This window comes from Falco punctatus (assembly GCF_963210335.1).
Source record: "Falco punctatus genome assembly, contig: scaffold_57, whole genome shotgun sequence".
NCBI lineage: Eukaryota > Metazoa > Chordata > Aves > Falconiformes > Falconidae > Falco > Falco punctatus.
Window position 1 is genome coordinate 422,311 of NW_027660116.1, and position 18,939 is coordinate 441,249.

The 18,939-nt window shown below is 56.0% G+C and overlaps 1 protein-coding gene across 1 annotated transcript; it reads right to left on the bottom strand.

The window, feature by feature from the left end:
• Positions 1-2,372: 2,372 nt before the first annotated feature.
• LOC308057983 (fas-binding factor 1 homolog) lies at positions 2,373-18,415 on the bottom strand. Its single transcript, XM_080411985.1, has 30 exons — positions 18,167-18,415; positions 17,799-17,826; positions 17,054-17,095; positions 16,640-16,730; positions 16,124-16,184; positions 15,542-15,592; positions 15,202-15,346; positions 14,585-14,665; positions 13,695-13,814; positions 12,685-12,838; positions 12,323-12,456; positions 11,778-11,880; positions 11,229-11,624; positions 10,498-10,575; positions 10,056-10,201; positions 9,337-9,524; positions 8,517-8,561; positions 8,291-8,425; positions 7,988-8,088; positions 7,359-7,565; positions 6,717-6,824; positions 6,270-6,409; positions 5,862-5,980; positions 5,610-5,732; positions 5,068-5,253; positions 4,129-4,305; positions 3,824-3,961; positions 3,590-3,722; positions 3,112-3,230; positions 2,373-2,556 (listed from the first exon to the last, which is right to left on the bottom strand). Exons 1-30 carry the CDS (start codon positions 18,167-18,169, stop codon positions 2,473-2,475), a joined length of 3,636 nt encoding a protein of 1,211 aa, XP_080268111.1. The 5' UTR covers positions 18,170-18,415; the 3' UTR covers positions 2,373-2,472.
• Positions 18,416-18,939: the final 524 nt, after the last annotated feature.

Sequence of the window (18,939 nt, forward strand, 5' to 3'; positions counted from 1 at the left end):
CAAATTCCACATTCCATAAATCCGGTAACCAAAATAAGCAACACTGCAGCAAATAAGCTTGAAACAATGAATATTCCATTAACGCCTATACATATTCATTACCTGAACCCGCCTACCCTCGCTTCGTATGCAAATTAGCTTATCAGTCTTTCACGCTTGCGCAGATTCTTCCAAAAATTGTGGGCCGGGGTCTTTAGAATGTGTGCAGTGGTCTATGGGAGGAAGGCTGTAGGTCTTCCTCATGGTGTACTTTTCACCTTTTGCTCATTTGCAGTGTTCTTATCAGTCTAAGGTAATTTATGCCCTTGCTGGCCATCTGCTTTTCTTGCTTAATTATTTCTTTCACCCTTATCTGTCCTCTCCTGCTGAAGTGTTCCGCTAAAGTTTTTCCCATGATTTTGCCACAAACTGAGTTTTGAGGAGCGCTTGCCCTAAAGGGTTGTCTGGATTTACCCCAGAGTACAGCTGAAGGGCTTTCCTCAGTCGTTCCAGCCACTCAGTAGGGCTCTCATCTTTCTTTTGCATTTCATTAAATGCTTTATTGATATTCTGGCCACGGGGTACTGCTTCTCTAATCCCCTGAATTACTATAGTTCTCAGGTCCTGCATATGAGTTCTATGCGCCGGATCCTGATTATCCCAATTAGGTCTTTGGAGTGGCCATTTAATATCTGCTTGGGGTCCCTGGGTTTCCTCGGTAGTAAATAATTGACAAAGGATAGATTGCATCTTATCCCAAGTATAAAGATTTGGTCCCAGAAATTGATCTAATCTTTCTGCCACTCCGAGTGGGTCCTCAATTAAGTGTCCCATCTCGGTCCTTTTAAAATCTCGTAGGTCAGCCGAATTTAGAGGCACAGAAATATATCCGATCACAGGTTGAGGTCCCCCCATGGGCTTTTCTCTTAGGGGGTATATTTGAGCTGCCCCTTTTTGACTTCTAGTTACGCGTTTAGGAAGAGGGGGAGACCCTTGTTCCGACTCTGGTGGGGGAGTGGGCGCTCTGGGGACCTCTGCAGGAGCAGGAGGAGGAATGTAAGGAGGGGGGGTTAGAAGGGTTTCGTCTAACTCTCCCTTCTTTTTCTTTTGTTTAGTTTTTTTATTTCATTCAGCGGGTAAAGTCTAGCTCCCGGTTTTTTAGCCACACCTCCGCATATTGACTCTCCTCCGGGTTAAGGGTTTTTTTTTATTATTAACCCAGAGGTTTAATTGCTGTCTTACCCAATCTTCTTCTGACCCATAGACTGGCCAAAAGACATTTTTAGAAATCTTCTTCCCTCCCCATATCTTAGTACAATATTCTATCACTTTCTGCTTATCTTTTCCCTAGGGTTCCAGGGAAATATCTCCAATTGTCCAAGATATATGCCAGAGGGGTATTCTTAGGTACAGTGGGTACCCTTCCCATGGGATTCGAAGGCTTGCTGCCCTTCGCCCCCATCTTCTGGAATATCCACAAACATACACTCACTCGCTCCCCTTGTTCCTGGCCCAGTCCCTCGCGGGAGATGGGAAACGCAGTACTTAAGAGTCCGCACTCGCTTGGTTCAGTATATCGAACCTCTCACTCGTTATATTCCAGGAAACCCAATCCCGCCCGAACGGCAAACCTTGCGAACAAATTCGCAATATACTTACGCGTCCTGCGTCTTCGTCCGGACTCCCGTGCACAGAATTTTTATGGGATTTTACCGGTTTCTCCTTTGCTCATTATTCTAGAATTTAGGTTCGTCGGTAAGGTTGGAGTAAGCTGTTGGTCGCGGGGCCGCGAAATGTCGCGGGGCGCCTCCCCGGAGGACCAAAGCCCACTGTTCCTTATCCGAGTCACGGCACCAGGAATTGTTATAAATTGAGACCACAACGGATCATAATCCAATTAAAATTTTATTAATTATAGCAAGTAGAATATGAGCAAAGACAGCGCTGGACGGCAGGGGAGTCTGCGCTCCACCAACTGCCGCCCTGAGCAGTTCAAACAGTCCCTTTTTATACATCTTTACCCGTGTTCATGAAGTAGTGGAGGTATTGACCCTTCACTCATATATCCTTATGTGGGGTTGTCTGTCTTGTTTCTGTCGGTTCCTGGACATCTGGCGGTTATCTTATCTTTCACAAGCAGTGTCTGGTAGCTGTTTGCATAAGCGTTTTCATATATTTTGTTGCCTAAACTTTACATTGAGCTTAACATAAGTCTTAATAAACAATACCCTAGTCCATAGTTTCTCACACCCACGGTGGCCACTGCCTCCCAGCAGTGCCTGCCAGGTGGCCAGGGACACTGGCCCTGAGGGATGGAGGCCAGACTTCCCAGCCCAGGGATGGATTTCACGCTCTGAACACTCCGAGGTTGCTTTTAAAGAGGACACTTCCTCAGCAGAGAACTGGGATTATTTATTGTTTGTTTTCCTCCACAGCAGCCTCCTGCGGGGACAGGCACAGCCATCCCTTGGGGTGCGTGGGGATGCCACCTCCTCAGCCTGACAGAGATGAAGTGTTGTAGGTTGCTTTCTTCAGGGTGTCCAGGAAGAACTGCTCCTTCTCTAAGAAATCATGGTCCTAAGAGAGGGATAGATGGCACGGATATCAGAGTGCCACAGAAATGGGGTCACAGGCCAGGGTGCTGCTCACGAGTGATGGGAGTATCCCAAACCCTCCTCCGTGCGGCGAGCAGCGGGCAGGTACCCATCTGTGGTAGCCCCCCGGGTGTATGGGCTCCCCACAGAGCCCATAACCTCACACCGAGTGAGGCCCACAGAGGAAGGCTCAAAGAGCATCCCTGCCTGGGGAAGGACCCAGCAGGGAAGGAGGGGGCTGAGGATGGGGACATCATGAAGCCAGAGCCCAGCAGAGCTGGCTTCTGCCACCCAGGGATGGGGCAACGCCATCAAGCCAAGGATGTTATCAACCAGCCTGAAACAAGCCGTGAGGACGCACCAACCCTTGCTGCTGGTATCACTCTTCTAGGTGCCCACGGCTTCTGCGAGCCCACCCAGCCCAGCAACGATCTCACACCCACCCTGTGGCCGTCAGGCTCAACCCAGGCTTCACCCAGCCCTGCTCCCACCCAGCTGGTCTGAAGCCCTTTCCAGCCCTGGTTTCCCACCACCTCACCTGCTGGGCCCTGTGCTTCAGCAGCAACAATGTGGCGTAGAGCTCGGTGGGGCCAGCCCCAGTGTCCCTGCTACCCCCTGGGCTATGCCAAGGGAGCGCGCTGGTGGGAAGTGGAAAACCTGGAACAAGAGCCCAACCGTGTGGTACCGCTGCCGTTAGAGGAACAGCAGACGGACAAGTGTCCCTTTTTTTGCTGCCTGCATGCCCCTGCAGCAGGGTCCTCCCCAACCTCCCACTGCAAACGGCCTTTAATCCACCTGCCTCTCCCTTCCTGCCCCCTCTGCCCCCTCCTGGCACTGCCCTGGCTCAGAGGTCTCTGCTGAGCTCCTTCAGAGGATGTGAGGAGGCCAACTCACATCTGAGTGTGTGATGAGCCCCCAGGAACATCCCAAGCCTCCTGAGAAGTGGAATACAAGTGCAACTGGCCCCCAGCATGTCCCGTCCCCCCCCTCCCCCAGCAGCGTGCAGGAAGCCTTACACGGTGTGCTGGAGAGGCCTCTCCTAGGGGCACTGAGGCCCTGGTTTGTGTTCAGCAGCATCGCAGAGTTGGTGGGCAGTTCCTCACGCATCTGTTCGAGCTGTCTCCTCTGGCGAGCCATGCTCAGCCGCTCCTGCCCCATCCCCGGGAGAAAGAGAGAGAAACTGTTGGCAAAGGTTCAGGCCCTTGGCACAGCGGCCCCAGGCCAAGAAGGAAAGGCAAGGGAGTATTTGCCTCGTGAAGACGCTGTTCCTGCTGCTTCAGCTGCTCCAGCTGCTGCTCCATGACCTGCAGCCTCCTCTGGTGCTCGGACTCTATCCTGCACGCCTCTTGCAGGGCTTGCTCCCCTTCCTTGTACTTCTGGGATGAGAGCTGCAAGGCAGAGCAGCTGAGGAGGCTGGGGACAGGGACCCTCGCTGCCCTGGGGCAGGGCTCCTTTGTGCACCCCCTGTTCCCCTCCCAGGACAGCGCTGGGATTCAGCACTCAAGGAGGGATGTGAAACCCCAGCTGTGAATTGCAGCGCAGATGCTTCACTTACCTTGGTCGTGCTTTTAATCTGCTCCTCCTGCTGCTGGATGCGCAGTGTGGCCCTGTCCACCTTCTCCTTCTCCAGCCTCAGCTCCTGCCAGGACTTGTCCAGCAGCTCCCTGTCCCTCACCAGCTGCTCCTCCCTGGTTTTCAGCTCATGGCTCCAGATCTTCAGCTCTGCCTGCTCCTAGGATGGGCATGGGGAAAATCAATGCACTACCTGCCCTATCCTGGACACTATCTCATGTCCCCCCAAGTGATGGGAGAGATCTGCCCCTGTTTTCCTTCTTGTGTTTGCCAGTTTGGGGTGCAGAGCAACACCACCAGGTACCCAACCAATGCTCTCATCCACCCACCCTTGGGCACCAGGGTTGGCAGAGCTGGGATTGTACAGGCACACACACACACACACACACTCCTTCCCCAGAAAGGACGGAGCCCCTCACCCACGCTACACACTCTAAAACATGCTCAAGGCTTGGCAGTTTGTCAGCAGTGGAAACACCCAGCCTGAATGGTTATTTTCCACCCTGGTAGCCCTCAGAAATGCAGCCCTGCCACAGTCTGTGCCACACATCTCCTCTGGACAGCTCCAGGGGGGAGAACTGGCTCCAAACATGTCCCCATGGCATGGGGAGGTTCTGTTTAACCCACCATGGGGGTTTCCTCTCACCAGACTTACAATGGAGGCGGCTGTGCCTGGTCTGGCTGCCCAAACTCCTCACAGGCAAAGGGGAGAGACAGAGGTGACTGATGCTTCAGTCAACATCTAAAACAGGCTGGTGGAGGCTGCTCCTGGAACAGCCCGATTCTCACCACCGCAGTGATGTCTCTTAAAACTTGTTTTAAACACCTGAAGGCAGGGCTGAACATCTCCCCGGTGGGCAGGACCCATCCGTGAGCTGCCAGGTGGTGCTGGAGGCCATGGAGAGGGGCTCTACTGTGGTACCTTGGCCAGGCTCATGATGGTGCCCTCTCTCTGTGAGTCCATCTTCAGGGCTCGGTCCATGTTGCGCTCCATCTGCTCCTTCCTCAGCTGCTGCTGGGTGTGAAATTCAGCCCACTCGGCTGCCAGCTTCCGTTGCTCCTGCGAGCACTTCTGCATCACGGACTTCTGCTCTTCCAGCAGAGCACTCTGGGGAGCGTTGCCAGAGAGGGAGAGAAGAAGCACTAAGTCCCATTCGCCACAGGATTTTTCTCCTTTAACCCATCTCTGCCGTGCAACATCTAGGGGCTGGTTCAAGCCCACGGTGCCTGGTGTGAACCCTGTCACCGTGAGCTCTGGTCCCGTGTTCCTCAAGAACCAGCACGTGCCATGCGCACACACCGCGGCCTCCTGCATCCGTGAGCCAGAGGGCTGGCCTGACTGCGATTCCCCCTGTGTGAGGCTGAGGAGGCAGAGAGCTGCAGAAGGATGCTGCAGCCCAGCACCCAGCTCTTGCCTCCACCACACAATGCAGTGCAGCCCTGGAGATGTCTGCCCCACCTCACCTTCGCCCTCTCCAGCTCTGCTCGCTCCATGGACAGCTGCTGGGTCATGACTCGCCGCTGCTCCTCCAGTGAGTGCTGCAGTAATTCCACTTTGGATTGCTCTGCCGTTGCCCTCCATCGCTCCTGCGTTCAGACACAGAGGTGACAGATGCTATTCACAACCTCCAGGCCAGGAACCTCCAGTTGGTGAGACACATACCCCATACCCAGACAGGAGGGCCGACCCGGGCAGAGGACACAGTGTGGGCTCACCTGCTCCAGCAGCCGAGTCTGCTCACTCAGCCTGGCCTCCATTTTAGCGATCACCTCCTGGAGTCGGCTCCGCTCCTCCTCCATGTCCCTCTGCTGCTGCGATAGCCTGTCCTGGAGCACTTGGGGAGAGGCACGAGCAGCATGAGGCGGGAAGTTCTTCCCTTCTATCCACACCATGTTCACAGAAAAACTGTGTGTGTTTGTGCTCATCACCCCTGGCACATCCCCAGGACACCGCTTTGTAAAGGGAAGACCCCGAGATGTCCAGTGACCAAGGCAGGCAAGGCTTTGCCAGCCTCAGCTCCCAGCCTCTGGCTGACTCAGAGCAACTTCTCCTTGTTTTCTGGGTACCCCCAGCTCCGGTGGAGACCCCGCAGCCGTTTCGGCACAGAGGAACAGCAGACATACCCTTGAGCTGCTCGTCCCGCTGCCGTACCCCCATGGCCAGCTCCTGGGAGGTGGTGTGGTGTGTGGCCTCCACCTTTCGCGAGAGGTCATGCAAGTTGCTGGAGAACTTCTCCATCCGCTCGATGATGCCATTCAGAGACCTGCAGAGAGAAGTGAGGGGAGGGTCACCCCTGTGGGACACACTTCATCTCACCGCAATGGAGAGGGGGATATTTGGTGGCCCAAAGGCCGGGCAGCCCTGCCCTGAACCTCTCTGGGTCACAGCAGAGCAGTAGGAAGATGCAGCTCCTGCTTCCGGGGGGCACTGACGGGTATTACACAGCTCAGCATCCCCGCAGGCAGTGGGTGGGAGAGGGGATGGCCCCTGTTGCCATGGTCCAAGCCTGGTTCGTGTAGGACAGGGAATGCTGTGGCCAGGGACCAATGTGGGAACACAACTGTCAGTACCTGGTGTACGATGTGGCGCTGGTCACTGCATCGATCTCCTGGTCTTTCAGCCGCTTCAGCCGCTGGAGCTGCTCTTCGTGGTCTTTGCGCATCTCCTGGACAGACACCCTGCGGGACACGGGGAAGGAGCCTGCCACAGGCTGGCACAAACCAGTGCTCCCCATGATAGGCATTGTGGGAGAGGCTTGGTTGTGGGGCTGAGAATCAGGTGCCAGGAGCTGAGCTGGCATGGGGGTCTGTCCTGGGGCATTCCACCGACAGGCATCCACATTTGGGATGGGCCCAATTTTGGGGTTATGAGCTCCTCTACCAAAAACTGATTTGTCATTGACCCAAACTATGTGGACATCAGTGACTCACTGAACTCACTGACCTGAATAAAAGAGATTTGGGGGAAGATAAAACATTGGGTTCAGCATCTTTCAAAATACAATGCATTCACTCTGAAACCACGTCTCCAGTCAGATCTCCCTGTGTCCACCTACAAAGCAAATCCCCGTTCCAAAAGGCACCAAGCTGCCCACAACCCAGTGCTTCTGGAGTCTGGTTTCTCCTTTCACCATGTCCCCAAACCACTCCCTGGTTCCTTCGCTGAGACTGTGGGTACCAGCCACACGTGTGTGCCACTCGTGCCACTCTCACCTCTGCAGCTCTTGCAGACGCTCCATCTCCAGCTTGTTCTGCTGCTCCAGCATGGCCAGGCGCTGCTGGTGCTGCGCCAGCAGCTCTGCCCGTGCCCGCTCCGCATCCTGGCTCTGCAGCAGGAGCTGAGCCATCAGCTGCTCCTTCTCCAGCCGCAGCCTCTCCTCCCGCTGCCCGTAGGTGTCCTCCACCACCTTCACCTGGTTCCTGCCCCGAGAGGTCACAGCCAGGAAGAAGTGTTGCTTCCACAGCAATACCCAGCACTCCCCCGCCCCCCCCCGCAGAGCGCACACAGGGGTTTGCGAGCAGATCAGTGTTGCTGTGTGCATGGCGAAACACGCAGACCTGAGCCTTGAACCCTCCTGCTACTGCCCACTGTGCTGCCTGGTTGGGGGTGCGCTGGCAATGGGACCAACCCCTCCTCCTTGTCACCCAGGGGACAGTGGTGGTGAGAGTGGACTCCCATGTTGGCTCACCTGTGGGGCTGCTCTCTGCCCCCACCACGTCCACATCGACATGGCTCTGCGCCCACCTGCCCCAGGGGCGGATTTGGGAAGCATCCCAGCACTCCCACCCCAGGAGAGACAGAGCTGTAGGCGAGGAGGGAAGCACAGGTGAGAGGCTGGTACCTGTGGGTGCTCTCAAGGAGATTCAGTTCCTCCTGGTGCCGCTGCTGGAGATTTTCCAGCAACAGTTTGTGCTGTGTCTGCTCCAGCTCCAGCATTCGGACCTGCCAGGCACCCGGAGAGAAAGTCCTTGTGCTGCCCTGGGGACAGAACTCCCACAGCAGCACTTGGTGGCCATAGGCGTCTCTGGACAGGGAGGTTTCACCTCTCTCCCCTGTCACCCTGATGCTATTGGGACAGGATATGGCTCCTTCTCCTCCCTCTGGGTCACCCGTGGTCCCCCATTCAGCAGGCAATGGGGCTCACCTGGCTCTCCAGCTCTGCCACACGGGCCTGGGCGCTCAGCAGCGCTGCCTGGCAGCCTGATGCATCCTCATGGAGCTGGGCTGCGGGAGCCCCCTGCCTCGTCTCATGCTGCAAGCCCGGGGCTGAGAACTCTGCCTACAAGGATGGAGAGAGAAGATCGAGGCTCTTCAGGATCAGCGGCTTTGTGGTGCGGCCATCAGCCTCCAAAAGAAGGCACCTGCCTTACCTGCAGCTGCGGGGCAGCCTGGACATGTGCCCTGGGTGCAGGAACCTGCGGAGACACAGGGATGCTCTCAGGGAGGTAAAGCCCTGGGGAGAACATCTCCTCCTAGCCTGGAAACGGCGATCCATCTCCAGCCTACTGCAGTACCACCCCCACCCCCTCCCCAGCCCAATCCCCGTGCTGGCGTGGGTCCCTTCTCCCCAGGTGACACTCGGCAGCCCCCACCCCAGACACAAGCATGCTGCGCTCTTCCTTCTCTGGGGGCAGAATCAAGGCTGAGACCACAAGCCCTCTGGGAGACAACATGTGTCCCACCACCAGGGCAGGGCGAGGAGCCCAGCTGGATGAGAAGGAGAGGCTTCAAAGACCAAGCAAGAGCTGCCTTCTCTGTGAAAGGCTTCAATTCTCCTTCAGTTGTCTAGAAATAATCTCAGAGCATCTTCAACACTATACTGGGGAAAATCAACTGAAGAAAAAGTCCTTTATCACCTGGAGCCTCTGTTGTCTAGTTAATATAATATGTATATATGCCTGGGGAACTGTGTAAATGCTGCTCAGGCCATGCAGGGCTATAAACACACATGATTTACAAAGCATCCATAGCACCCATGCTTTGGCCTGATAAACGCAACTTGTGGCACCTCGGGGAGCTCCAAACTCTTTGCCTCCATGGACACGGCTTCCCAGAGATGCAAAGTGGGGCACATCCTTCCTCAGGCCGAGGGAGCACGGACAGAGCGGGATGGCGGCGAGTCGGCAGCGGAGGGCTCGCGATCGCTGCCCTGATCCTGCACCGCTCGGGGCACGGACCCAGCACACCTACCTGAGTGAGCGGGGCAGGGCCTGGTGCCTCCTGCTTTCCTGGGAATGAGCCTGTAGAGGCTGAAAATTGGACAAGTCCATGATTTGAATATAGCAATGGGAACCATCCCCTCCCAGCAGGATGAGGGCCTGGGTCTCCTGGGCACAGCGATGAGGGTCGCGCTCCGCTCTGGGAGCTGGCAATGAGGGCAGAGGGTCAGACAGGCTTGTCCGTGTCTGCATCCCCACTCCACACACAACGGTGGGACTCTGCTCTGCAGAGTAAATCAAGGGACAAAGCACAGCTCCTCCTCCATCTCCATCACCTAGGGAGGAGACTGGGTCCCCTAAGCCACTTTCAGCGGCCTCTGAACCGGCGCACAGCCACAGCCCAGAGCAGAAGGGGGTCTTTCCAGCACATAGCACTGGTGGGACAAGTGTGGGGGCAGCAAAGGGAAGACAGATGGGGCAGCGTGAACTTATGCACACCCATTGCTCTGGCAAAGCGAGTCCCTCACAGCCTTCCGAAACCCCAAAGGCAGCACTGCGGAGCTCAGTGTGCCCCAGCACACCAGCTGACATGGGGATGGTGGGATCCTGCAGCTCAGCAACCTGCTCCGACAATGGCTGGTCAAAGCCTGGGCAGCATTCATGTGGCCAAGGGAAGTGCTGTGGTTCCTGCCTTTTTTGGGGGGTTGGTTTTGGTTTTTTTTCAGGGCAGGGAGACCCTTCTCCGCATACCAAACTGTACAAATCTCTGCTGCCCGAACCGTACAACCACAGGAAACGCACCCAAGGCACCGGCATTTCTGGAGGGATGCCCCTTCGCAGGATCCAATGGTTGAACCGAGGCTTGTTTCGTGGTGCTGAGCCAGGGGACCGGCTGCCTGCGTGGGCACAGAGACACAAGTGACGCACAGCAGTGTCACAGCGCAGGGAGAGGCACGCAGACATTATCCCGCTTGGCATTTTTGCAAGTTTAAAGCTTGGCTGTCGCACTGCGATCGAACAGGCAAGGGCCCGACGATCCTTCAGCGCTGCCTTCCTTCCCGGTTACACAGGTCCCAGACCAAAGTGGTCACGGCTGGCTACCAGCCCTCCCCGCTCCCCCACCTACACATGCAGCCGCTTCCCACAGGAATTCTCCCTTGTGGAGGTGTCTGAAAGGTGAAGGAGGCCTCACCTGGAGCCATCTGCACTCGCTGCCTGGTCCTGCGGGACAGCTGCCTGCTGCGGTGCTCCTGTGGGGCTGGCTGGCTGGCTGCAAGCAAAAAACATCCCATGGGGGAGAGCCCAGGAGGCAAGGAAAGACAAGATCCTTTCCCTCAACACCAGTTCCTGCCTTGCAGGTGAAAACCTATCCCACTCAGCTGCGGCAGGATTCAACCTGTTGGCTTCAGAGGGAGCAAAGACACCTCAGAACCTCCATCTCTGGAGGAACACCAGTTCCTCCTTGCTGCATCCACCCCCTTCCCCTGGGCAACATGCCCCTGCCCACGACACACGCGGCTGCTTCTCTGCAATTCACTTCTGAGTCCCATCCCAATGGCACAAGCCTGAACCTGTCTGTGCCAACTCAGCTGGAGGAGGTGGTTTTCCTGGAACTAGGAGGAACGAAGGGGAAAGAAGGCAGGAATGAGGAGCATGCGTGGAGCTCGTGGGGGTATGCTGATCCAGGACAATCCCACAGGACCTGGGGCAGCACGTGCAATCTCAGCCATGACTAGAAGGAGAGCCCAGAGGTGCGATGGCCCTGCAGGCTGCACCAGTGGGAGAAACCTCTGCGTTATTAACCCAACCCGAGGCAAGAGAGCACTTAAAATGGATTTCTTAAATCCGAGCAGAGGATTTCTGAGACGTCCTGTTGGAGCAGCTGCATGATGGGAGCCCTGTGGCCACCAGCTGTGCTTTTACCTGACAGGAGCGTGGGGATCCAGCCCTCCTTCTGGGGACTCCAAGGGCTTGGCACTTTGCTCCTGAGCCTTCGCCTGTGCTTGGGCTTTCTTGCGAGACAAGGCAGCGCTCAGCCAGTTGTCTTCCTCCAGCGGGTCAGGTTTAGCCAGCGCTGCCTCTGCAGCCGGGAGCTGGCTGGTGGGGCCGGGCTGCTGGGCTGTGCCAGGGCTGGGGTAGCTCACTGCAGGATTGGCTTTTGCTGCAGATGTTGGCTTCGCATCCATAAAATCCTCATCTTTCAAGCCCAGCCAGTCACCTCGAGTCCGGCTGCTCTGCACAGGGCTGTGCCTGGCTGAAGGAGGAGATTTGGAGCGGGGTTCTGGTTTTGGTTCGCTGCTGTTCTCGGCTGGAAACCTGCTGCAAGGAGAAGCAGTCACATACGTGCCTGTGAGAGGACCCCGGGGACCCTGCCCGGGGACCCTGCCCGGGGACCCTGCCCGGGGACCCTGCCCGCTCTGCCGCGGGGGCAGCGTGGCTGCTGGCTGGAGCTCCACACGCAGAGCACAATACCTCACAGGCTGCCTCCTCGCCGGCTGGCCCTTGGGCATGGAGGCCACCGTCGGCTGGTACGCTCCAAAGACAAAATCCTCCTTGTCCCAGCCGTCTTCCTTCTCTGTTCAGACAAGCAGCTTTGAGTCAGCGCCTAGAGGAGCGGCTGTTTGCAAAGACACCAGCCCTCCTCCTCCTCCCCTGCAATTCCCACTGCGATTGCTGCCTCTGGGAAGACACAGCTGGAAACATCTTCCCTGGAAACCTGCAAGCAACGTGTCTCCTCCACGTGGCTGGGAAAAGTTGCTTTGCTGAGAATCAGTCCATGTCCAAAGGCAACTGAGTTACAGCTGCTGTGCAAATGCCCCCAGGCTGCCTCGAAGGCAGGGTACAACACTTTTGCATCAGTCATCTTTGCCCCAGAGCTGACTGGGAGCCCATTAGCCACCCTGCTGACCACTACAGAAAGGGTATTTCCCCTTCAAGGACATTAGAAATCAATCTCGCCCTCCCAAGCCAACGCCATCACCTCTGCAGACCTTCCCAGCATCCCTGGCCACGCTCACCTGGCTGCTTTTGGTACTTCTTATCCAGTTTGAACTCTCTGCGCTCTCCTGTGCCTGGCTGTTCCAGGATTTTGGCCACAGAATTTTGTCCCAGCAACTCATCCAGCTTGGAGCGGGCTGGCCGGAGCACCTCTCTGTTGGTGACACAGTGGCAGATAGGTTTCCCTGGGAGGCAGGGCTGTTTCTTGTCACACAGCCTTGCCAGGGTGCTCTGGCTCTTCTCTGTGAAACGAGGCTGCTCTTGCCCCTTTCTGGGACCCACAGGCAGAAGCTCCAGCACCCCCCCCCCACAGCATGCTGGCACCATCCCAACGCACAAGCCATCCCCTGCTTTACTCTCACTGCCTCTTCATTGCCCTTACTTTTCTGCCTTCTTTCCCTGCTTCTCAGCTCCTTTTGAGCCACTGCCAAGTCCCAGCGCATGCATCAGGTCGTCATCAGTATCTTCAAAAGTGAGCTCAGCCCTCCTCTGGACCGGGGCCACGGTGTGCAGGGGCGTCTGGGGTGGAGGTGGCTCTGTGGATGGGATCACACATGGTAAAGGTTTGATCAGGGCTTTTTTTTTTTTTAAACAGGAGATCAAAGCATCCCTGCCTGCTCTTATCTCTCAGGACCATTTAAAAAGTAATTTTTAAGATCAGCGAACAGATCTCACAGCAAGTAACACAGCGGCAATGCACTACTGCCTGGTCTGCAGCCATGCATCCACTGCTGGGACACTGCTGGGTGCCACTGACACTGGGGTTTCCAGCTCTGGATAACGCCAGGAGCTTCTTTAGCTTTGAAAGTTTCCAGTCAGATAATTCCTGTCCCCTTTTGCCTAAAGTCCCTCTCTACCAACACACCTTAGACCTTGCCCTAACCCACCAGCTGCTACTTGCATCCAGAGTAGATTTATCAGGGTGAAAGGTGATTTTAGGGGACCCTCAGACCCATTAGCATCCCTGCTGCAGGAACAAGAGGGACAAGTGCCTGTAACACAGCCACAGCTGGATCCCACCCAGAGGTGCCCCAGTTGTGGTGTGGCACGGACTGGTGCTGCTCTCAGACACGCAAATCCTGACCCAGAAAATTTGTTCTCATTTGGCAATGCGTGCAGAACGGGCTGGATGAGGTCAAAGGTAAGATCAGAGCCTCCATTCCTGGAAAGGAAAGCTCAGCTCCATAATCTGCGGCGCACTGCAAGTATCAAGCACTTGGTGAGCTGTGGCACAATTAACCCTGTTACCAAGCTGCTCTATAAATTACGTTACTGGCTAATAAGAGGTAGGACTAGGTGGCTTTCAATGTAATCATTTTGGATCTCACACAGACTAATCCATGCTGCTGATTTATGTAATACAAAGAGGATGCACTGAGCAACCCCACTTACCTTTCTCTTTGCTCTGTTCTGGTTTTTCCTCAGAGCTGCTTTTAGCGCCTGTTGGAGCTGGTTTCTTGGGAGCATCCTGCTCCTCATCAGACAAAAGTCCTGCCAAAGGATCATCTAAATCTGGAAATTACCCAGCAGGTACAGGAAAAGAGAATAACAAACCAAACAAACAAACGCAACGTTATTTAGAAGAAGAGCTCTGCACTACGCCAGCAACTGTTCCCCACAACGTGCACGTGGGGACAGCAGAGTGTATCTGCCCAAAGCCATGAGCGCGGGTCCTGCAGGGACCTGGGATACCCTTGAGTCTCCCTGAACTTCAAACACTCAAAGACTTAGATTTCCGTTCAGTTTTTCCACGTTTTCATCCTCCCGGAAGAAAATAACTCAAAAATTTGGGTGCTTTAATGCCTGAACACAGCTTAGGCAAAGAAAAAGGGGAGAAAGGCCACCTAAATCACCTAAAGCCCATTAGGGTTTTTGTTTGTTTTTTTTTTTTAACAGATTTTAACAGATCCTGATCTTTGTTAAAGCACAGGCTTTGAGAACCAGATTTCAGCTGTGCCAGGAAACCACTCCCCTGTTCAGAAGCTGGACAGAATCCCCCCTGACACAGGGGCTCCCAAGTGTTACAATCATTAAAAAGCAAAGCACATATAAAAATGCAAATGCCCCCAGGAATCACCCCCCAGTCCTGTCCTGGGGAGGGCCTCGAATGCAGAGGTTTTTTTCCCTTTGGTCACCTCTGAAGGATTACATTTGCACTAGCATCATAGGGGTGAAGGACTCCGTATCTTATTAACCAGTCAAGCCTCCAGCTAACCAAGGAGGCAAAGAGCACGGGCAGAGCCCCCAGTGCCCCCCCGCAGCCGCGTGAAGTGAGATCCCACCTTCAAAGTTAAATTTCTTGTTGTGTCGGGGAGCGGCAGGGGATGAGAGCGCCTTCTTTTCCATCGCAGGCACTTTCTCTCCTAGAAAGAGAGGCCACGGCTCTCAGAGACAAGGTACTGCAGAAATGCCCCGGTCCCACCCTAGCTAAGGGTCGCTTTTTGGGTGGCAGCCCCCTAAAAGCACCCGCTGTGATGGACAGACCCCCCCACAGCCCTGCCAGGTGCACATCTCTCCGGAGGGGTCTCCTTGCAAGCAGAGGAGAAAAGGGCCAGGGGAAGATCGGGGCACTTTAGGGGCTGGCAGATCTGAAATGCAGCTCCTCTGGCTCTCCTTGCCCCCAGAGCAGGGGGCTCCCCACCAGAAACACTTTGCACCGCCCCAGGGAACAGCCGAGTGGTGTTTGGTGGGAGGTGGCAGCGGCTGCTGGTGTGAGTGACGTCCAGGGATCTCCTAAGGGATAACACATGGCCAGAATAACACTCCTGCAAAAAGCAACCAGGAAAAGCATTTTAGGGAACAAATCCACTTTTTGCTCCATATCCCAGATAAGGATAGGAAAATATCCCTGCTCGTTTACAATCAGGGTGTGAAAAGAATAGCAGAATCTCCTTTTTACCTTCCTCAGGAGCTACCAGCTTCCCTGTGTTTTTTACTCCTCCTCCCAAGAAGTCACATTTCCCAGGACCTTTCACAGTTGCCTTCCCTGGCCCAGAACTGGGTTTCGGGATTCCCAGGAGATCAGCTTCCATGTCGTCCATATCCTGGAAAGCAAGAGGACAAGGATGGGGAGCAGGGTGAGAGCTGCTTCTCCCTTCGGAGGCTGGTGCTGGAGGCCATGGCAGCGCGCTGGGGCGGAGATGGAGGGGATGGATGGAGATGGAGGGGATGGATGGAGATGGAGGGGATGGATGGAGATGGAGGGGATGGATGGAGATGGAGGGGATTTAAGGACTTGCCTTCAGGGTCTGCAGCACAGCTTGTGGGTCTGTGTTGGAGACACTGGATCCCTGCATGCCAGGGAGGGGAGACATCAGAGGGGAAGACATTTTTGGAAACTCCTCACCCCTTACCCCATATCCCTTGATATCCGTTTTATGAGATAGAAGAATACATGCCCAACTCCTCCTGGTGTCCTCCTCTCTGGAAACCCCCTGTGCCCCAATTCCTTTGCTGAGATCCTGCTGCCTCTAGGAGAAGCATCAGGAAAACCCAAGGCCGTTGCTCTGGGTGAAGGTCCTTCCTACAACACTTTACCCAAAGTGCACGCAGGAAGGCTGGGCTGCAGCAGCACGTGCCCCCCAGCTTTGCTCCATCTCACCCAAGGCACCAGGAAGCCCTTCTTCCACCACCACCCCCGCCCTGTCCTGTCTTCCCCACCCCACTGGGATGCTGGAGAGGGGTTACCTCTTCAGCCAGACATCACAGCTCATCGCTGGCACGCCACTGCTGACCTGGCCGGGGTGATACCGCCGCAACCTTGGCCCGGCTCAGCCCCAGCCCTCGGGACTCCCAGGCTCTTTCCTGAACCTTGGACTCACCTCTGCAGAATTTATGTCCTTCGCAGGGAGTCTGTCGAAGAAATCATCTTCTAAAATGGACCTATGACACAAGCCCGGGGGTTAGCAGCACCACACGTGAGCTCGGCCAGTGTGTCCAGGGACAGCCAAGCCAGGCCAGGCAGCGGGAGGCAGAGGAGACCACACAGGGCTGCCACACCAGCCGCATCGTACAACGCAGAAAATGAGGCTAAAATAGCACTGGGATAAAGGACGGCAGTGCTGGGACTGCTCTATTTAAGCAACTGTTACAAAGCAGATTTACAGAAGATGTACAAGGCTGGGGGACACCCAACTCTTGCTGGAAAGCTTCGGGCTCTGGGCTCCCAGTTCCCAAAGGCATCGCAGAAGATAACTCGCCTTCCCAGGCAATCACTGTTGGGGCAGGGAGGGAGGTGGAAAAGCCAAGGATGGGGCAGATCAGAAGGATTTGGGGAGGACAAAGAGATCTTCAAGTGAGATCTCTCACAGGAGAGGCTGTGTCTGAAAGGCACTCACTTCTTTCTGGCCTGCAAGCCAGTGTCCTGGGCTCTCCTACTGCTGCCCACAGCCGGCTGGGAAGCTTTGGCAGATTTAACAGAGGTTTCATCTGGAAACAAGACAGGGAGAGATGAGGATGATGGACACGGGCATATTCCTGACCTAGGCACTCCAAAGGGGGATCTGCTGTCTACCCCGGGGCCACAGAGGCTTTTAATCAGAGGTGAACTTCACTTTGCCTCCCCAAAAGCTGATGTCCAGCCTATTCAATGGCCTCTGACTCCGAGAAGCCCTGCTCCCTGCTCCATCCCCTCCTCACAGCTGGAGCCCCCTTGCAGATCAATGGCTGTTGCACCAGCACCTCCTGCTCCCAGGAGGGGAGTAAGAATAGAAGGACGCTGCCCTTTCAGCTGGGAAGAAGGTTCGTTTTACCATCATAGCCCAGGAGGTCACCAAGCACATCATCGATGGAGCCTGAAATGAGACAAATTAAGCTGTTGAGGCAGGTGAGCTCACCAAGCAGGCATAGGAAAGCTCCCAGTTTCAGTATGGCTTGCTCTTTGGAAATCTGCTAGAATAAAGTTTTGGTCTTAAGCATCATCAGCGTCAGGCCTTCCTTGTCAGTCTAGAGAGAACTGCCAGGACCTGATCAGTATTTTGTGGATAAAAAATTTAGCTTCACTTAGCCAGAAATGGGGTATCTTTATCAAATGAACCAGCTGCTTTGTATTCAGTTAGTCACTGGCCACAAGCAGCACTTAACCTGTGAGCTCTCACCCCGCAGGATCTCGAGTCCCTGGGCAACCCCAAAAGCACTGCTTCAGTATCAGGGGCTGCAAGAGGCCTCCAAACAGTATCCCTCCAAACAGGGATAAGGTGATGGGAAGAACTGAAACAAATGCTTATATTCTCCCCTGAATTTGGGAAAGCCCACAAGAAAGGAATGTGGGACCTCAATAAACAAATCCGCTTGATGTGAGAGGCAGGTGAAAATTTCTGGTTCAGGAACGACATGATGATGCACTCAACCATCTGCAGCTTTCAGACAAGGATCATGAAACATTTCAGTAGCCAGGACTGCCACCTGAGAGTGTCCCCCCCCCCCCGCCCCAGGCATTCCCAGCAGATCGAAGCACCTACGGACAGCAAAAGGAAAGCCTGCAGCATATGTACGTACCTCTTAAACTTTTCTTGGGTTTTGTAGCCTGGGGAGAAAGAAAAATTCCCTCATTAGAAAATGAAGCAAGTCTGTCCTGGACTTTCTCAAAACACACTAAAGCCAGAGGCAGGTTTCTCCAGAGCATCCCATAAACAGCAGCGAGGCCCTCCTCCTGCCCGTGCTGTTTGGGAAATGACACGTGAAATGCAGAACTACAAAGGTATTTCCAACTTCAGAGACACGGGTGAGCACAGCCCCTCCCGACTGCCAGCTGGGCAGGACCCTCCAGCCCTTGGGATCACTTCTGCCTCCAGGCAGAGCTGCCAGAGCATCAGATCCGGATTTCCCAGCCCCGCCTCAGCCCCGCACCGCAGGGCCACGCTCACCATCAGCGTCCGTTTACGGATTCTTCTTCCACGTTGCAGGGGGACCCGGCACCACTGGTCACATCCACACCAACCTCCTGCCTGAAGGGAGAGGAGGGTTCCCCGATGTGCCACCACGGCCGGAGGCACCTCTCCCACAGAGATGTCCCTCTCCGGCTCGGGGGGCTGCAGCCTGCCAGGCTGGCTCCGCGCCGCGCCCACCCCCCGAGCCCCTCTCAACAAGGCTCCATTTGAGTCTGAAAAACACCCCCCCCCCCGCTCCCCAAACCGGCTTCGTGCTCCTGCAGCCCGGGGGGGACATCACACCCCCCCCAGGGAACCAGGGAGGGTGAAGGTTCCGGCCGCCCCCGACCCCAGCACAGCCCGGGGGGTCCCGCTTAGCCCAGAGCCTGCGGAGCAGCCAGGGGCAGAGGGAGGGAAACCCCCCCCACCCACCCCCCCTTGGGTCCGGGGCACCCGCGGGGACCTGGGACAAGCAAAGCGCTGCTGGAGGCGAGGGGTGCGCGGCCCGGAGGCGCGGAGCCCCCCACTTACCGCTCAACCGCCCCCCCGGCTCCGCCTCTGCGCATCCCGTTGCCATGGCGCCCGCTGCCCCCTGACCCCGGCGCCCCGCGCCAGCGCCCGCCAGACCCCGAGCCCGCAGCCCCCCAGGGCCGAGCCCGCAGCCCCCCGAACCCGCAGCCCCCTCACCCCCAGCCCCCCGAGCCCGCAGCCCCCCAGCCCGCACCGGTAGCACGCCGGACACCCGCCCCCGGAAGGCCGCGGCTCACCCG